This window comes from Strix aluco, chromosome 2, assembly GCF_031877795.1.
Source record: "Strix aluco isolate bStrAlu1 chromosome 2, bStrAlu1.hap1, whole genome shotgun sequence".
In the NCBI taxonomy this organism is placed as follows: domain Eukaryota; kingdom Metazoa; phylum Chordata; class Aves; order Strigiformes; family Strigidae; genus Strix; species Strix aluco.
Window position 1 is genome coordinate 39,821,553 of NC_133932.1, and position 18,954 is coordinate 39,840,506.

The 18,954-nt window shown below is 41.2% G+C and overlaps 1 protein-coding gene across 3 annotated transcripts in view; it reads left to right on the top strand.

Moving 5' to 3' along the window:
- The first annotated feature begins 671 nt into the window (after positions 1 to 671).
- The window catches only part of PDXK (pyridoxal kinase), a 53,786-nt gene continuing 35,503 nt past the window's right edge, over positions 672 to 18,954 (top strand). Inside the window, exon 1 of one of the 3 annotated variants that reach the window (XM_074814469.1) lies at positions 672 to 836. In XM_074814469.1, the coding sequence (XP_074670570.1) occupies positions 744 to 836 (93 nt within the window). In that variant the 5' untranslated portion in view covers positions 672 to 743. The remainder of the gene's footprint in view (positions 837 to 18,954) is intronic. The other 2 variants (XM_074814470.1, XM_074814468.1) reach the window with 2 other exon arrangements.

An 18,954-nucleotide genomic window follows, 5' to 3' on the forward strand; every position in this document is an offset into this window, starting at 1 on the left:
GCGGGGCCGGCCCAAGGCGGCTCCACATGCGTGGGGGCTGCGGGTGCCCCGCGCGGTGTTTGGGACGGGACGCGGGGCCCGTGGCGCGGCAGCACAGGCACCTACAGGGCGGCCGTGGCACCCGCGGGACCGGTGCCGGGGAGGGGTGTGGGGAGCCGGGGCAGGACCTCAGTGGGTGCCGGCGGTCGCAGCGGTAGCGGGGTGAGGGGCACGGCCTTCCCGCTGCGAAGGGGGTGGGCGAGGGGCGGCGGCGGCACCCCGCCCGCCGCCGGGATGGGGCGGGACGTGGCAGCCCGGCCCGGTCGGCGGCACGAGGGGTTCGCCGGGCGCGCGCGGGGTGACGCCGGTGACAGCAACGGCCCCCGGCGGGAGCGGCGCGTGCGGCGTGACGGCGGGGCGGAAGCGCGGCGGCGAGACCCACAGTGAGAGCGCCCGGGGGGGCGGCGGCGGTGGGGAACCGTTAGGTGCCGCCGGTGGGCGCGCGCGCCCCCCCCCGGCCCGGCCCAGCCCCGCCGCGCCGGCTGCCGCCGCCTGCCCCCTGGGCTGCGCGGGGGGAGGCGGCCATTAGGTGTCCGCGCCGATCGCCTGACGGGCGGCAGCGGGCCCGCGCGCTCCCGCGGGGGGCGTGTGTGACAGGAGGGGAGGGCGAGCGCGTGACGCCTTCCGCGCTCCGCCCCCCCCGCCCCTCCAGCTCCTGCCGCCAGCACCGCCACCTCGGCCCGGCGCGGGCGGGCGGCGCAGCCATGGAGCCGGAGCGCGAGTGCCGGGTGCTCTCCATCCAGAGCCACGTCGTCCGCGGCTACGTGGGCAATAAGGCGGCTACCTTTCCCCTGCAGGTGAGCAGGCGCGGGCGGGCCCTCCGCCGCCGCTCGCCCCGCCGCTCCTCCTCTGCGGGGCGGCGAGGGGCGCCGGGCGGGCAGGTGGTGTGGCGGACAGGGCTGCCCGGCGGGCTCCGGCCGGCGCCTCCTGCCAAGTGGGGGTAAGGTCAGGGGACGGCCCGGAGCAGCCTCTCAAGGGCCGGAGCGCGGGGCTGGCGATGGGGCCGGGGGGAGCCGGGGGACAGGGACCGTCCCGAGTCTCCGCGCACCCCGCGGCCGGTGCGGCTGCGCCTCCCGCCGGCTCCGCGCTGCACGGCCCGGCCCGCGGCTCCCGCCAGCGTCATTGAGTCTCGCTGCCAGCTTGAGGCTGTGGTACGGCGAGCGGGCTTGGAAAAAAAGGAGGGGGGGAGCTGGGAGTGCTTCTGGGTGGGTTTGCTCGGCTTCGTGTTCGGGTGCTCTGCGGGCGGCTGCGGCTGTCGCCGAGGCATGTGCTCCGGCATCGGGCGGGCGCTCCTGCTCGAGCGTAGCACCGCCGCTGTGGACCCGCGTACACGGCGTGGCCGTGGCCGTCCCGCGGTGGGGAGGGCGCGCTGGGCTGGGCTGGGCGCACCGGTGGCCTTGGCCTTGTGCTGGTGCAAAGCTAAGCCCCTCCAGTCCTCCGGCTGGGACTGGGTAAACGCCCCACGCCTCGGTTTCTGAGGATGTGGGGGAAGCTGTAAGTAGGGTATAAGGAGCACTTAATGACTGTAGAAGGCTGGGCCGGAGAAGCTAGCTTACAGGGCCTGGGGCTTGAGGGTATAATTGGATCTTGGCCTTCGTGGCTGTCATGTGCTGACTTCAGAGTTGCTTGTTAAGGTTTAGCTGACATTGGGAAAACATTGGTGTGCTTTGGGGCCAGCCTTTGTACATCTCACTGTTCTCTCTTGTGAAGTGTCTGTATTGTAAGGGGATAATCTGTGGCCTTACCATCAAGAGCCCTGTGTTCCTTGACACACATGTGGCTGTACAAAGCTTGCTGTCGAAGAATCTCATTGCCAGAACATAGTGTGTTGTGACATCAGTTGTCTTGGTTCATCCTTAACAAACGATGGTGTAATCTCACTTGACTAGACAGGAGAGATGGTATACTCTGATAAATGATGCACTCAAGACCAGGCGGGCAACAAGCTAACATCACAGCCCCTTATCACCATCCAATTATAATGTAACCAAGTCTCTTGAAAATTCCTATATGGTGAAGGGTGATGTACATAAGAAATCTATGTCTTGTGGGAAAATCTGTGTATGTGGAGACCCATGCTGGAAAGGCTGTCATGATCTGCAGGCCAGCTGTCCCTCCTTTCCTAACAGAATGATCTCTAAATTGTGCCCCCCCCCCACCTCTCCCAGCTATTTTTGTGGTAGCAGAAGGGCACACAGTAGTACTTACTCCAGAAATCTCCAGTCTCTTAAACTGTTGTCTTCATTACAATTTTGTGTGAAAGGTTCTCTTTACTCTTCTGTAACTCAGCCTTTCTGGGGCATATAAGCCTCTGTATGGGTGTCTTGTATGACTTGACAAATTGGTTCCTGTGTCTTTAGTTCCTTGACTATGACGTTATAAAATACCTCTGTAGTTAAAAAGTCCTGTTGATCTTGTAGCTGGGTTCTGTTTAAGAAGCTATCATACTCACATTCTATAATGTTCCTCGTAACAAGAAGTTGCTGAGGTGGGGGGAAAGAAGTTAGTTGGGGAACAACTGAACTCCTATCACTACAGGCTGCACTTGAAAATCCTACATAGGCTGTGCTTGCTGGAAAGTTATTTAAACTCTGGTTTTGCTAGAATATCAGATGTAGCAAGTTGCCACCAAGTGAAACTTTCCTTCTTTATGTTTTCTTGGAACAAGGAAAGCAATTACAAACCTGAGTCTCTTTATTGTTTTTATATATAGATAAAAATGAAACCTGATACTAGTCTTGAGGATGGGTGCAAATCTGGCATGCTTTATGTTATTTCCCATTCTGTTTTTTACTTTGGTCTTCTGAACCAGTAATGGTTAAATGAGGCTTCCTCCTGAGCTCATCAATATTGAGTCTGCAGGGCAAGATGTTTGTAGACAGGCTTGTGTGTGTGCATGTGAGGTCTGATGGGATGAAATCCTGACAGAACAGTTCAGGAATCTGCATTTGGACAGCAGCATCCAAATAGAAAACCAGACGTGGTTTCACCTGCTGTTCGCAGACTTCAGCAAAAACATCAGTCATATTTGAATCAGTTGATCTTTGGTGGAAGTCTGTGACATTATTATTTATTAGCAATAGCCAGCATAGCAGTGTGCACAACAGAGAACTCTCTAGTGTCTTTTTTTAACCAGTTGGTTTTGCTTTGTCTGTTACCCTAGGCTTCCGTTACCCTAGAAGTTAAAGTATTTAAAAAGTATTTTAAAAGTAGGTGTGTGGAAGCACTTTGTGTGTGAAGTATGTGGTAAACGCTTTCTATATAGCAAACACAGCAAAAGAAACTTTGTATATTAGAGCAGTTACAGTAATGGAAGTAATGTAGCTGAGTGAGAAATGCTAGAACCCTTTATACCACTTCAGGATAAAATACATTTGTTGAAGGAGTTTGAGATTCTAGATTAACTAATAGGTCTTAGAGAGAACGTACACCTGGATTTTCCAGGTAGCTAAATGCTGGGAAGTGAACTGTCCTCAACTGTGCTTTGAATTCTGCCTTGTCAAGAGTTTAAATAGGTTTTACTTGCTTTACTTACTTTACTATCTCTTTAATTCTGAAGGTGGTTCTGAATTATTTTTAAAATAGTCCTAAGTTATTTCACAATTGTGTAACCTGAGCAGCTTTTGGTATCAGGAAGTGGTTTAGGATTGTCCAGCCTTTTGAGAGAGGAAGAGCAGTAGGGTGTACATTAACTTAGGGAGTTGCCACTCTCAGTCACATAAACTTTTAAAACACCAAGGAACATTTCTCCTACTTGACTAAATGTTGTCATAGTTTTTATGATATAAAATAAAAATGTATGTTTTCACCATGCCATTCAAGATTACTTTTATGTGTTTTCTTCCTTAGAGGGATCTCTTACTTGTTAATTTTAAATAACATTTTAACTTTCCCGCCCCACCTTCTAGGTAGGTAGAATGTGGCAGTAAGTAAAGGGTGCAGTACTGGCAAGCAGGGAGTTACAGTCCTCCTCAAACCACAGAGTGCATACACAAGGGCAAGCTCATCTCTGATCAGCAGAGGTACTTAATTCTGAACATCAGGAAAATTTTGGTAGGCAGGCGAATTTAAGATTCATATACTATGTCCATCATAGTATCAGCTCTTGTGAAATGAGTATTTTGGTTTGTATGTTCAGTCCTTTGGGCCTCTCTGAGTTTCCAAGAAATAGGTTTGAAAGTACAAGGAAGGGACAGGAGCAAGTCGCACCCAGTTTGACCTGGGCACTGGACATTAGCATTTGGTTGCCACTGGACTAGATTATACTCCTGTCTGCAAGCCAGAAACTGTTATCTTTGCTTATGTATAGGTAACAATGAGATCCAGAGAGTTTTGTACTTTTTGTTCTTACCTTGTTTGCTAATGCTAATAGAACATGATTATGTAGTGGGGTTTTTTTTTGGCCACCTAACACTCATAGAATTTGAGAAAATCTTGTCTCTGTTTTAAGTATTTAATTCTTGATTTCCTTTTATATCTGGTTGCCTTGAAGATGGAGCTAAAAGCATGGACAAATACTATTAATTATTTGTGTCTGGAGAATAAAGTGGTCTGTTCTGAATTGTAGGACACCACCATAAACAGCTTCTACAATAGAGGAGAAGATAGCATTTTGAAATCTGTTCAGTGATTTTTCTTCTCCCCTCCAACCCCCCTTGCCAAATGGAAATAGTTGTCTGCTCAGGTATTAGAAGGGCAGATGATTCTCATTCTGAGACTAGTCCTCAGTGATTCTCTTCTGCAAAAGAAACAGTAAGTCTACATTTTTAGCTCCTTCTTAATTGTAAAAAAGATGGGAAAACAACTTTGGTTAGCACAGATGGTAATTTCTTTGGTATTTAAGGATAGTCTTGAACTGCACTGTTCGGCCAAGGGTATACTTTGCTTTCATATGCTGAGTATCAAAACCAGTATCAACCTATCTTTAATTATTATCTGCTGCCCTAGCAAAAAAGTTTAAGGCTTTTTTTTCTTTCTTTTGTTGAATAATGTAATCAAATGGATTAAGTATTGTACAGAAAGAGAGGAAGATAAAGAGTATCTCTCATTTAAGATGTTACTTTTTTCAAAATCTACTTCTTTTGTGTTAATTATACAAGTCAGAAGAAGGATGAATCAGTCAAAAGGCTTTACAGAATAACAGTAAGAAATGTTCCTACTGGCTAGCCCTTACTTTTGTTACAGATCAAAGGCTGAAAAAGCCTGACCCTTAAACAAAAAATACATTCTTTTGTCTTTGTATTTATTTGCTCTTTGTAACATCCAAACATTGTCTTAAATTACATATCTGAGACAAGAATTGTGGCTCTAGGTTCATACTTCAAATGAAGCTTGTGGAAGCCTGGTTTTCTTCCTTGCCTCTGTTTTTGTTCTTGTAAGAAAGGTAAACAAAGGGCAGATGAATTTAAAAAAAACAAACTCACGACCCCTCTGGGAAGGCTTATTCATAGCTATGTAAACAACATTTTCTTATTATGTGGATGTCAGTATATGTCGTTGCAAAAGTCTGGTGAAGCAAGGTGAAGTCGTGAAAAAGGCCTGTAATCCAAAAGGTCCTAACAAGGTACTTCCCTACCTGGCAATCTGAATTTCTAGGGAAAGGCTTTACCAGAACTTTCTAGAAGTGCTCATCCAGATTAACCACCTAAGAAGAAAGGATCACTCTGGCTCTCTAGGAGCTCAGATGTACTGTGAGAACTTTGAACTTCTGAGAAGATTGTAGGGGATAGACTTCTGACCTGGATAGTAAGCTGGAAGGGGAGGAGAGTGGGACAGGACTGAGAGAGGACAAGAAAGTGGAATATTCCTCAAAAGACAAAAAGATGGTGTGTGTGTCACTCTTCCAGCTCTTAACATTGCTTGAAGACAGACTGGACTGAGGCAAAGAACTGGGAATGATACTGGGGTGTCGCTTCTACTGAACAGTAGTAGTTTATGTTTGTGTAGAACTGTAAACTGAGAGATCCTAGATTTCTTTACAAACTTTATACAGAAATCTTTTCAACTACTAATACAAAATAATCAATTTGAAAAATTAGAGTAATTTCAACCTGCCTAAAAGAAGTGCAGCTAGGACTGCTGATGTGCTATGGACTCTAAATGACAGGAATGAGCAGAGACTCTAACAGTGTGGGGCTGTCTGAACCATCATCATCTGAGGTTGAGTCGTAGTATCCATAACTATTCCTACAAGTCATGTAATTGTGGCAACTTGTTAAATAACCTTTTGTCCTGAAAATACAGTCATGAAAATACAGAAATGCTGAGGGATGTTCCCACAGGCTGATTGTATATTACAGTTGAAAAGCTGAAAAAAAATTTTAAGATGCATTAAAATTTATTTTGCGGTATGTGTATGGGGCCAGTTGACCAGTTGGCATTTTAAACTTTTTAAAAAGATGATGATAAATATTTACAGTGATTATTATTACAATTTGCTAACTTTTTCATAGTACATTGCAAAAATTGGAACTATACAGAGGCATAGGCAGATATTTGACATAAAAGTTACACTGGAATGTGTGCTGTAGTGAAGAAATAGTAGGGTTTTTTTTTAACATAAAATGTAATCTTTTCATCTAACACAACACAGCAAAGTGGAGAGATTAAGGAGGATCCCATTTGGTGTCTACAAGTATGTGCAAGTATTTGACTTCAGAGCAAGCAAAACTGCCTTACCTGATTCACCCACTTTCTTTGGGAAAAAAAAAAATTGAGTTGTCAAGAAATTGCAAATCTTATTAAAGGACTGGAAAACCTTGCCTAAAGGTAGATTTGCACTGTTTGTGTGGAGAATATTATGTACTCAGAGACTCAGTAGCAAGTGTTTACTTGCTTAAGGCATTTTTTTGTTAGGAAATGACCTTAGGTTTTTTTAAGTTTTAGATTTTTTTGGTTTTGAATTCTTGCAGTGTTATGTCTTATTTCTGCTCCAAATGAAACATTTGAGAGAATATTTTTTTCATGTATAAACAAGGACAGTTAACAGAGTCAATAGCGGTCACATTTCTGAAAAAAATGAGCTTCAGGTTAGTTAATTTCATATATATATATTAAAATGTACTGAAATGTATTAAAAATAAAAAATGTAATTTGAAATAATAAAAAGAAACTTTAATTATATATATGAGGACGGTACGAAGGTACATCCAGGAAAAATAGGTGACATACAAAGCTACTGATACTTCTCTAAAATCTCCCTTTTAGCAAAGTGCTGTATCTTACTTTTCATTTTTTTCTATTTATATCCAAAAATGATGGTCACCTTTCCTTGAAGAACATATTTAGTCATTTTACATAAGGGATACAGCAATCCATGGCTGACTGAACACATGCCAGGCAGGTATTTTTAGCCTCTTTAGGCTGAAAAGATGCAAGTGGAAGTTCCACTTCAGTTGCTTGTGTTGTGTGGAAAACAGGCTTGAGTTGGTGAAGCAAGGTTAATGTGAGGAGTTGGACATTAGTCCTGGTACATAAAATGTCCATTCTTCTGAAATTACTATGTGTGATGGAGTGTACAGCTGTATAGTAATCAACAGAGGGAAAAAAAAAAAATAATGATGAACATAATGTTTGAAACATGCCAAGAAAATCCGTGTTGATAGATATTATGTGCCCCAACAGAAGCCAGACTAGTTCATCATCTCGTGGCTTGGCAGCAGTGGGGTAACTTGTCATAGCAAAAAAATATTACTATGCTGAATTATCTGAATTTTTTCAAGTCTTTGTTAAGGACTCGTATTTGCTGGTGCTAATTTATCTGTGACACCTCTGAGCTCCAGGTCCCTTAACATCCAGAACAGTTATCCAGAGAAGGAGAGAGAACTGTGATATCAAAATCTTTATGTGGTTCATTTAAAAAAAAAACCAACCAACCAAACAAGCAAATCTCACTTCACCTTCTGTTCTTCTATGTAAGTTTTAAGCATATGGACTAGTTTGGGCTGACTAGAAATCCTTCCATGGTGATTTAACTTTGCTCTCTTGGGAATACAAAGCACCTCTTGTCAGAGGGATGTGTGGGATTGAGGAGGTGCTAGAGCACATACTGGAAAATAGTAAGTCTCTCCCCTGTGGCAAAGGAAAAGCTGGAGAGCCGCTTCCTGATCTGTAGGTGCAGTGGTTTCCAAAAGCAGAAGTAAATAGTTTTCCTGACTAGCAGAATCTTTCCAGTCTGATCACAACTGTTCCCCTTCTCCCCACTGCAGGGTCCAGTCATGTTTTACCTCTCGGAGGAGGATCTGTGTGGAAATCTCAAGCAAGCATGACACAGCTATCAGTGACATTAATAAGCTGAAGGGAGGAATCCATGGCAATCTTCAAGAATAACATTCATTAGGTCATCATACTTGAAACTCTCAAAGAAGTTGGTCTGTCCCACAATATCAGAATAAGGCAACATTTTTTTCTCTTAATTCACTTGGCAGATTGCTAGCCAATAAAGCCAAGTGTGTTTTCTTTTATACTCCCCTTAATAGTTCTCGATTTATTGTTAAGACTGAATTATTTGTCTTCTTCTTGAATTTTACTGTGTTTGTTCATAGCTCCTGTACATGGTAATTCTGTCCCCATCTTCTGGAAGAGGAAAGAAAAAGAAAATAATAACAAAAAAGTATTGGCTAAATTATCAAAATTTGATACTGTTTTTGCAGAATTATATGCTGGAGTTTATGGTGATGTATTTAGTAAAGTTTGGCCTAAATCTAATAAAATATATAGGTATTTTTTTTAAAATCTGTGTATCTTCATGTATTTTACGGCATTTATTTTGTGTGATAAGTACTACTGAACAAGTTTAGGCTGGAGGAAGGCTCTTTTTCCATCCATCCTTCCATCCATCTCTTCAGTGTGGTTACTCTCACTTTCTTGGCGGAGTACAGCCCCTGTCTCATAGGGCTGGGTACCACATTATCTGTGGAAACCATCAAGACACTCTGAGCAGCTAACAAAAATGGAAAATAATGTTTAAAAAATGGTTAAAACTGAGGCCAGCAAGGATAGTATTTCCTGCAGCACATTAATTATTTATTGTTGCTGTCTCTGGACCAGGACAAGGTACAATCTGTGTCACAGCTCATTCCTTTTGTAGTCAAATATTGTCGGTAGCTTTATACTGGGGATGGTCATTTCTGTTCTCACTATAGTTAGTGGAAGTAACATTGTGCCTCTGCTCATTCATACAACAACCAAACAAATATATGGCAACTTAGTGTTTAAACTTGAGAGGTTTTATATTGTCACCTATCCTCTAGGATATAGATTCACAATCTGCATGTTTCAGTAGCAAAGCCAGATTGAGAAACTCCTGCTCTTTCTTTACCACCACCAGCTGGTTCGTCCGCCTGCACTATTTTGCTGTCCACTTCTTCAAGGAAAGTCATTTTGTCAGGCCATGTGGTGAACTGCTCAGAGAAGCCATCCAGGTTATAAATAACTTGAGAAAGAGGGAAGAGACGAAAATGTTTATTTATCTTGTGAGTCAGTTTCCAGATCCAGTTCCCTGTGCAGCCCCACAGACAGCTCTTTTGGCATAACTGAGGTGCCAGAGCAGGAGCAAGCCCCAGGCTTCTGCACCTGGCATCTGCTGAGGGAAACATTCCTCAAAGTACACTCTTATCGAAAACATCTGCTTGTTCTGAAGGAATTAGTGAGACATTTAACTGTTCTCTGGAAGCTTCATTCTTTCCCTGTGGTGGCCTTGGTGTGATCTTTACATAACGTGACCCCTCTTTCAGGGAGTTGTTTCTGTTCCATTTTTACAAACATCTGTTATCTTGCAGTTTAACATCTAAAGCTTTGTAGGAGAGTGGGATTCATTCATAGTCTCCCTAAGAAAGCCAAATAAAGCATGTGTTCTGGATAAAACAAAACTCTTTCTTGTAGGATTACTCCACCTTAGATGTACATAAGTGGGCTTGCCATGCCTTGCTAGTGGACTGGTGGTTAGAGAGCTAGCTATCCAAAATATGAACAGCAGGACTAAAAATAAAAATCAGAGGAAAAGAACGTATTGTAGGGTTCTCCCCCATTTAATTCACTAAAATAAATAAGGTTAAGTCCATGCCTATTGGGCCTATTGCTGCTGTGTATGTCTGCCTCTCCTAATCACTGTGCGTACACTTCCTTGTGTAGCGCTGCATGATTCCAGTTGGCAGGAGTTTGCAGTGGTAAGTATGATGCTTTTGTCAAATTAATCCAAGTGTAGAAAAGCAGCATGAAGATGATGAATCTGAAATTTGTAGTGAACCTGCAGATTTTATAACTTTCAAAGAATATGTGAACTGCAATTTCTCAATCTGAAATCAGTATCTAAAGTCACTGTTACCTAACAGTACACAGTCTCAGGATGTGGGGAGAATGTATCTCAAGTGGAAGGCAGTCAGACATCCACAGCACCACCTAATTCTCCTTTTTCTTATGTTTGTCCTTTAGTGGGAAGAACAAAGGGAGAAACAGAAGCTGTTATTTCCCTGTCTTTCATTTACCTTAGCCCTTATAAATCAGTGGCTTGCAGATCCATCCCACCCCAGATGGCAGGAATGACCTCCTGCCCATAGGAAGGTTAATAGAGCAGCTATAGCACAAATCTTTCGACTCTGCAGTTGGATCGATCCTGAACTGAACTGGTGTAATGTATGGAGTAATGGTGACGAGCATATGTGTCTTGCAGGCACAAGAGGCTGTTTGTTTGAGCAGCCTGTGAAAAAATGCTGATGATGTAGAACAAGGAATTTCTTAGTGCTGAACGAAACGGCTTAGAGGCAATTTTGATCAAGACATGTATTTTATGTCATCTTAGTATCTTGGATCGAATAGTTAGCAATGCATACCAATCAGTCTGTCAGGGTGGAAAGTAAAACTGAGTGACCTGGTAGTATTTGCTTTGAAGCATTGCTGTGTCTCCAAGTCTTATTTGGAGGAGCATCTTTAAGGCCCTATTATACTTATCTTGAATTTGGCCTGATTATGTTTCAGATATGTACTTATATTGCGACCCTTTCAGAAAAATCAAGAAATACACTATTTGAGAACAAATTCACTGTAGTTTCAGGCTGTTCTAGTCTTCTCTCTTCAAAGGGTCACAATGTTACAGCTAGATCAGCCCGTCTGCAAATTTGCAGTAGGTACCAATTTTGCCAGATGACTTTGACAAAAATTGCAGTCTGCTCTGGCAGAGAAGAGGGACATTTGTTTTCTGCTCCAGTCTTTAGTATGTCCTCTGTGGTGTCCAGTGCTGAAGTCAGCTTGTAAATCCTGAAAACTGGTATGCAGTTGATAGAGGTGAAAAGGGAGTGTCACTCAAGAAACTGGCATTAGCTTACCCGAGGTGATCATCTTGTCTTGTTTTTCCTGGAATGTGAGGTGTTTTCCTGCTGGTGGTTGTTGGGCCTGTGAACTTGTAGCCACAGTGCAACAATGAAGCATCAAATAAATGTAGCTGCAGTATATATAAAATATCCCAGACTCCTCCACACTTAGCTTCCTGTCATGTATATTCTTTTGTAACTGGAAAGCTAAGCTGGGAAGGAAAGAAAACAGAAAAGAGTTTGAGAGATGTGTGGAGTTTGACTTGAGAGTCCAAGAAGTTGAGGTGAAAGGTATGTTCGGGTAGGGAAAGGCATGCTGGTTTGTGTTTTTTCAGGGAATTTTTTTTTTTTAGTGTGAGGGTGAACATTTCTAACCAGGCAGTTTGTTCATATATTCTTTTTTTTTTTTTTTTTGTGTGTGTATTGTTTGTATAGTCTTCATATAGCGCATTTTGTAGTTCTTTTTAAAGAGTATAAAGTTATTTCATTTTTAACAAGTATCAGATACTATCCAACTACCATTCTTTTATATCTGTTATAGCCTTTCCTGTGTTTCCTGTGTCTGTCTTTGTCACTGGTGAAATAAATTATTTTTTCTAAAGGTCATCTACTGTATTTTTTTACTGTCTGTTTGTAATTGTCTATTTCTAACCTCAGAATTTGAGGTGGCCTATTTGGTACCTGACTCCAAATTAATGAATCACCAACCATACCCCCAGCATCCTTATTCCCAAGCTAGTTTATTTGCTCTTGTATTTTTATCCTGGCACAATATCTCCAATGTCTTAATGATTTTTCTTTGCAGTGCCTTGTCAAATGCTGCACTAAAATACAGCTATATTATATGTAGAGTTCTCATTATCTACTTGGAGTGGTTTTTAAAAGCTCAGAAAGAGAAAAAAGAGATTGGGTTAGTCAATAGCAGTTTCAGTTTGGTTTATCAACCCACGCCAGCAATTATGCCTGCTTCACTAATTGCCAGGACATGCTTTTTCTTTTTCTCAAGTTCCTTTTCTCAAACTGAATTTGTGTTCTAATTTTCTACACCCAGTACAATGTATGTTTTTTGATTCAGTATCAAATGGAAGGAGGTGCAATTAAGTGAAAGAGCTGGCACACAGTGAGAAGTGCAAGCTGCAACTGGGAAAACCTTTTTCTTTCTCCCCCTCCAAATTAATTTGATTACAGAAATTCAGCTTTTTAAAATGTGTTTCTGTTCTATGTCCAGAGGACTACAGTGGAGCAATGATGTTCATTGAAATTACAGTGATGGCTGTGTAAGATGAAGTTCCAAACTGTAGTACATAAACATCAGCACATATATGCAAATGACTTGTAATACAATGGACATGTAGAGTGTTTCATGGCCTGATACAGAGACTTCCTTATTGGAAAGTGTGGCTACCATTACTTAGCAAAAAACCTCCCCCAGACTCAGTTACCTTGTTTGACAGGGTAATTTTAACTGTGGCATTAAAGTTAATTTTGTTAATGACTTTTAGCATATATAAAAAAATTGGAAGGGATGGAAGGGTTTTGGTTTATGTGATACAGTGATTTTATAGACAAATACAGGTATTACTAGCTAATTCAGTTTGTGGATTATACATATGCTCCACTAAAAGTCAGTGGTTTGGGGACTTACCACACAATTTCTTAAAAATTCCTCATAAATTGTGTCTGTTTAAGTCTTTGGAACCCCTTTATTAATGTATGTCTTTATGCTATAAAACCTTTTCCTCTGTCTGATGCATCTGTCAGTGTTACATTGCTACAGGAGTAATTTTCCTGTTGATGTAGGGCCTACCATATGTGTGTCCTGTTAACAGCAATAAAGCCAGATGTGATCTAAATGTGGGTGAGGAGGTAGGTCCTCTAGAAGAAAATATGATCATATAGTGGGCTCTTCAAGCCTTTGATTGGTTTTGTGTTGCTGTCATATACTTTCAGATAAAGGTCCTCTGAAGTTAATCAGATGTGTCTTGTGCTGTCCTGAGCAGGCCACCTGTTTTGATTTCAGTACATACACAGTGATTCCTGGGGGTCTGCTGGTTGATACTTTTGAGATGCTTTCCCCTTGCATGGGGCACTGAACATGGTCTGTTAGTATAACTGTCTGCTATTAACTTCTTTTTTGGCTCAGGTCCATTTATTCAAGTGCTTTATGCCAACTCACCTTGTTGAATTTCCTTTATTAACTGTATTTGTGAAGGCAGAGGAGTAAGACTGTAATTAGGCAATTATTAAGTATTTGTTAGTTAAACTTCATAGTCATAGTTGTTTGTTGCGATAAACCACACATATTCTTAAGCTTAATAAAAAAATATGTATATTTGTATTTTGCGTATATTTGAGATGTAGGATTTGCTCTTAACTATTCATTTGTTTTTTAAAATGCTGCTGTGTGCTTTAAATGATATAAATCAAAGCACTTCCCCAGTACTTGGAGAGGTGACTGGCTCTTGAAACTGAGGACTTCTTTTCCTTTCTGTAGAAGCCCTTGGCTTGTCATGTGCTTCCATTAGTTTTTGCAAATTAAACACTGTGGTTTCTGTATATTGGATGGCTTCCATAAAAAAACCCTTAACTTGTGGAGAGAAATAGAGGAGTTTTGTATCTGTTGCAGTTGTTGCAGCAGGTGGCATGGTTTGTGTTCTGAAAAACAAAGTACAAGACCACATGTATTATAAAGTACTGTAGAGATCATGGTAGCACACATATAATGCAGTATCACTGATTTTGTGCAGCATAAATTCCCCAGGCTCTTCTTTTGTGGTTGGGAGGGACCCATGTCTTGTTCCTAGCTGTATTACTGTGTGTATGAGGAACAGGACATGAGCTTTTTACATCTGAATTCAAGGGATACTAGTTTAAGCACAATGCTTTGCGGAATGATGGTCTCCTTCCTTTGTTGCTGTTTACTGATAATATGGTTCCAGTTGCTGTTTATTGATAATATGGTTCCGCATGAGCATAACACTTGTCCACTTCACAGGGCTCTTGGAAGGCTTCTATTTTTAATGCTTTAAGGAGGTGAATGTGCAGTATTTGAAACAGCATTTATTTTTTACAACTTCTGTCACTGAAATCTGTAGCAGTGCTGTGTTTAAGATAGCAGACTGATAGACCGTGTTCTCTAGATGCTTTCCTTCTACTTCTTTAAATGACAGCACAATGGTTAGGAAGGGTTTGGAAATGCAAAATGATCTGGAGATCAGACTGTGATGATCTTCTTGTGCTTTGGAACTTCTATGTCTTAATGAAGAGTGCTGCTAGCTGAGAAATCCTTCAGTAGCACTAAATGCTTTTTTTTACCAGGAGGATGAGTGCATACACTGAAAGGTTTGAGGGTAATATGCTCTGTAGAACTGTTTTAAAACCAGATCCTAGTATCTGTCACGACTTCTCGCTTCTCAGGCTCTTTGCAAGGACTTGTTTTCTTTGCAGAGACAATCGCTCTAAACTCAGTCAAGAGATTTTAGTGGAGCGTAGGTCTGAGTTGGAGCCAGCTTGCGGTATAGACAAGCCTGACTGTCACTTCTAAGCTAAAGTGCTGAGATCTGCCTGGGTTTCATGACTTTGTGAATCATTCCTAGGCATCACAATGTAGTTATCGAGTAGGAAAACAGCCGATATTAGTGGTTGCTTCTGAAAATGTGCTTGCATGTTGATCTTGCCCTGTAAAGGAAACCAAATCAGTAATACAGTTGAGTTTACATACCTGAATCCTTGATTTGGAATTCTGTGCATAATTCACCATGTTGCCTTTTTAGGCTCTATCTGGGTGGTTTTGATTCACTTGTGTGGTGTGTGTTAACCAACCTTCTCATTATTCTTAATATTTGCTACTACTTTGTTATAACTCATCAGTCTGTTGCCATCCATTGGCACAAAGGACAGGACATACCTGGCTTGGATGGTTCATCATTTGAGTATTAACTGAAACACTCATCCTTTCCATAAACTTTACTTACAAAGCAAGTATCTTACTACAAAACGGAAGAGTTGAAGTGCAAGGAAGTTAAGTGTTATAATACTGTGCTGCATTTATTTTGGGGACAACTAGATGCATGAAAGTCAAATCCTCCTTTCAGAAGTGTAGTCTCAAAGGTTCTCTTCTTCTGGTTAGCAGAATCTTGTTCCTTCTTTCTTCTCAGCCAGTGCTCTTGTCAAACTGTGTTTCCTTTGGAGATAAACTCAACTTTTAGAGATGTGAACAAACAAATTATCTAGTGAGATTTTCACTTGTGGCACATTTGTGGTTCAGCTTTGGATGTGAAGCTCTAATTATGCATACAAGAAATGAAGTACCTTGTGTTCACAATAAAATAATTTGTATGAATGACTGGCTGAGCTTGATTTGCAACTTCAACCTCTGATATTTTCCCTGGATTTGTGGTTTACAAACTGTTTGGTTTGTGGGCTCACTTGGGAAAATTGCTTTTGATGTGTTCTGGTGTGGTAAAGTTAACATTTTACAAAATTAAGAACTTTGAAGGAACTGGAGAGTTTGGATGGCTTTGTTTCATGAAATACAGATAGCAACCTGTGAACATGTATCAGGGGACACAAATACTATGGAAGAAACATGTATGCAGTTTGCAAAGTCTGTTTTTATACAATCTTTTTTTTCCCTGTTCTTACACTGCTTCTTTTTTTTTTTCTTTCCCCTTTACTCATTGTTTTAGATTTTTCCTCCAACTTGAACTGCAGTATTGCTTTGTGATTTTAGTTTCAAACCTTAAAATGAAATACCACCGGAGGTATAAACCCAGTGCCCAAAGAGGGAAATATGTACTGACTATGTTGCAGAATAGAGAGGTATTTTTAATTGAATTTCATTCCTGCAGAACTAGGTCGTTGTTCTCTAAGGTTGTCTAAGTACAAACTAAAACATTTTAGTTAAATCGGTCCACTGATGGTTTAACATCAAAGGACATATCTTTACTGACTAAGCTGGCATAGTTAGTAGTGTGAACATACCATGCCACTGGTTTTTATCCTTATAGCCAGAACTTTAGGATGGGTACCAGGTGATAATATTTTGTGTGATTTTACACAGGGAGTTCTACAACGGGTAAAGCTGAGCTTTTTGTATGTAGCGGTATCATGGAATGATGGAGTGACTCAGGCTGGAAGGGACCTTGGGAGGTTCTAGTCCAGCTGCCTGCTCAAAGCTGGGTCAGCACTGAGTTCAGCCGGGGTAGCTCAGGGCTTTGTCCTCTTGGGTCTTGGAAATCTCCAAGAACAGTGATTCCACAGCATCTCTCTCAGCCCCCTCTAAACCTCCCTTTCTCTAAATATGTACATATAATGCCTTGGAAGTTTTTCTTGTTTGTTTCTAATGTTTAGTACCCATGAAAGCAATAAAACGTAGTTCAGTTCAGAAGTTCATGTAATTCAAGTGACAGTTTTTCTTGCACACTTAGATTTAAGATATTTATCTTCTTTTAAAAAAACCCTTTTTTTTCCCCAAACTGAATACAAGCAAGGAAAAATAACTTCTTGAGTACTATAAAGATGTAATACTTTTGAAAATTTACTTTTTTCCCCTGCAGAAACATAGTAAAGCTGCAATATAAATTTTAAACATAAGCAGTTCAGTAACAGCTTTTCACATTTCTCTAAGCATTTCTCAGAGTAAATAAAATTATTAAATGAGAATTCGTATTAATATTTACTCTGGGGCAGAGCTAATCTTTGAAGTTAGTTTTCCATCTCAAGTGGTGTTAAGAATGAAATACCACATAGGATTAGGAGGTAAAAATGAGTACTTCTATTTGTCTCCAGAGCATTGGTACATAATGTGGATTACACAAACATAAACATAAAGCTTAGCAATCATTAAAACTGAATTTGAGATGCTGCATCTGCTTCAAAATCTTTCTGTTATTTTCTCTGTTGCTACACTCACAATTTTCCTTAATGTGGACTAGTTTTCTTTCTCTTCTTGTTTTACAATCTTCCCCTTTTACATAACAGACACAACTTGGGCTGTCCTCTTGAAGGAAATATATGTTTGTAATCTTTCATTTCTAACAATCTTAGGTTCTAGTTCTTTGTGGTAAAGAAATAGCATTTTTCAGTGTATGTACGATTGAAATGTTTTCTGGAAGGGAGTGGAAGAGAGACTGTAAATTTTAAACAGAGCTCATGTGTTAACACAGTAGCAAAGTCCAAAACATTGCATTTTTAGAGGTGAACCAGAACTGAGATCTAGCTCTCTCTGTCTATATATATAATGTATATAACTCAAACATTGTCTGTCTCTCTAGGTCTTGAGGTTGTTCTACTAGTAAAAAAAGTGGTATCACTTGTAAAATTTGAATCTTGAAGGAGAATAATTTTTTTGCTTTTTAGTTGTGGCTTGGTGACTGGATATAAGCTTAAATTACTTCCGTGCTTTTAGGAAGACTAAGCAGTTTTCCAAAAAGAGTCAACACCTTTAGAGATTGTCCATGTATTTTGAAGTCTCTTTCTTGTGTGTGGATTTTTTCCCTTGCTAGTTTGAGGATGTGCTTTCTGATAGTTCTGTAGACTAGGCGCCTGCATGGGCGATGCACCTTCTCTTTGCAAGGCTGGGATAGCGCTTTCTGCACTGTGGGAAGAACTGCATGATGAAGGAAAGGTTTGTCCCTTTCCTTCAGTTATTTGTGAGGAAGAACTAAGCCCGATTTGATCTCATGCATAATGTTGAAGTATGTGTTTCATGCTAGCTGTTTCTTCAAATGCGTTTTGCTCCAGTGTATTTCGATTTAATCTTCCAAATATTTTTCTGAAATGTGTCATTCAGATCTGCCAACCATGCCTTCCAAATACAAAACTACTCCATTTTTTGATGTTTTGTGATTTATTTTTAGTAATGTAATGGTTCTGCCTCCTTTGCTTGAAGATGCTTAAAAAATACGTTGGAAATGCTCATTTTTCTGATATTTCAATCACAGTAAATGTCACTATGTGATGTGATTTGATATAGGCAACCTTAGTTTGGGTCTTACAAAGAAAATTTAAGGTGAACGCAGTTATCTTTTTCCTTTGAAGAGCACTTATCGTCCTCACCCAAACTGGCTATGGGTTTAGATTTGCCCAGAATTTGCAGTTCTGTGGGCAAATGATACTTACACAGAATGACAGCAGAGGGAGAGCATGGAAACCAGGAATTGTTCTCTACTGGAGGGCCTGTAAAAGACCAGATCATCCAAAACAGGGTAATGTAGATGATGTGTGTCCCTAGCAGTTGGAGACCCGGACACTTGCAGAGTATCTGCTGTAATACATTTCCAAAATCAGAGGCAGGAGTAACACCACAGGACTCTTTTCTATAGGAAGCAGGGGAAGTAATGCAGGTATAAACTATTTACAAGCTGGTATAAAGAAGCAATAAATTAAGCATTATTGTGCATTTCTTAGTAAGCTCAGTCCTCACACTAATCAAATACTGTCTGAAGGCGTTAGTTCTGACATAGGCAAAATCCAAGGGGAATGAGTTCCTTCAGTTTATTTACACAGAGGTGCAAGGAACATGTAAGTGTGTACACACACAGAAGAATGTCAGGCTCAACACCCAAAGTTGGGTTATCTTGCAAATGTAGCAGGCTGATATGCAAAG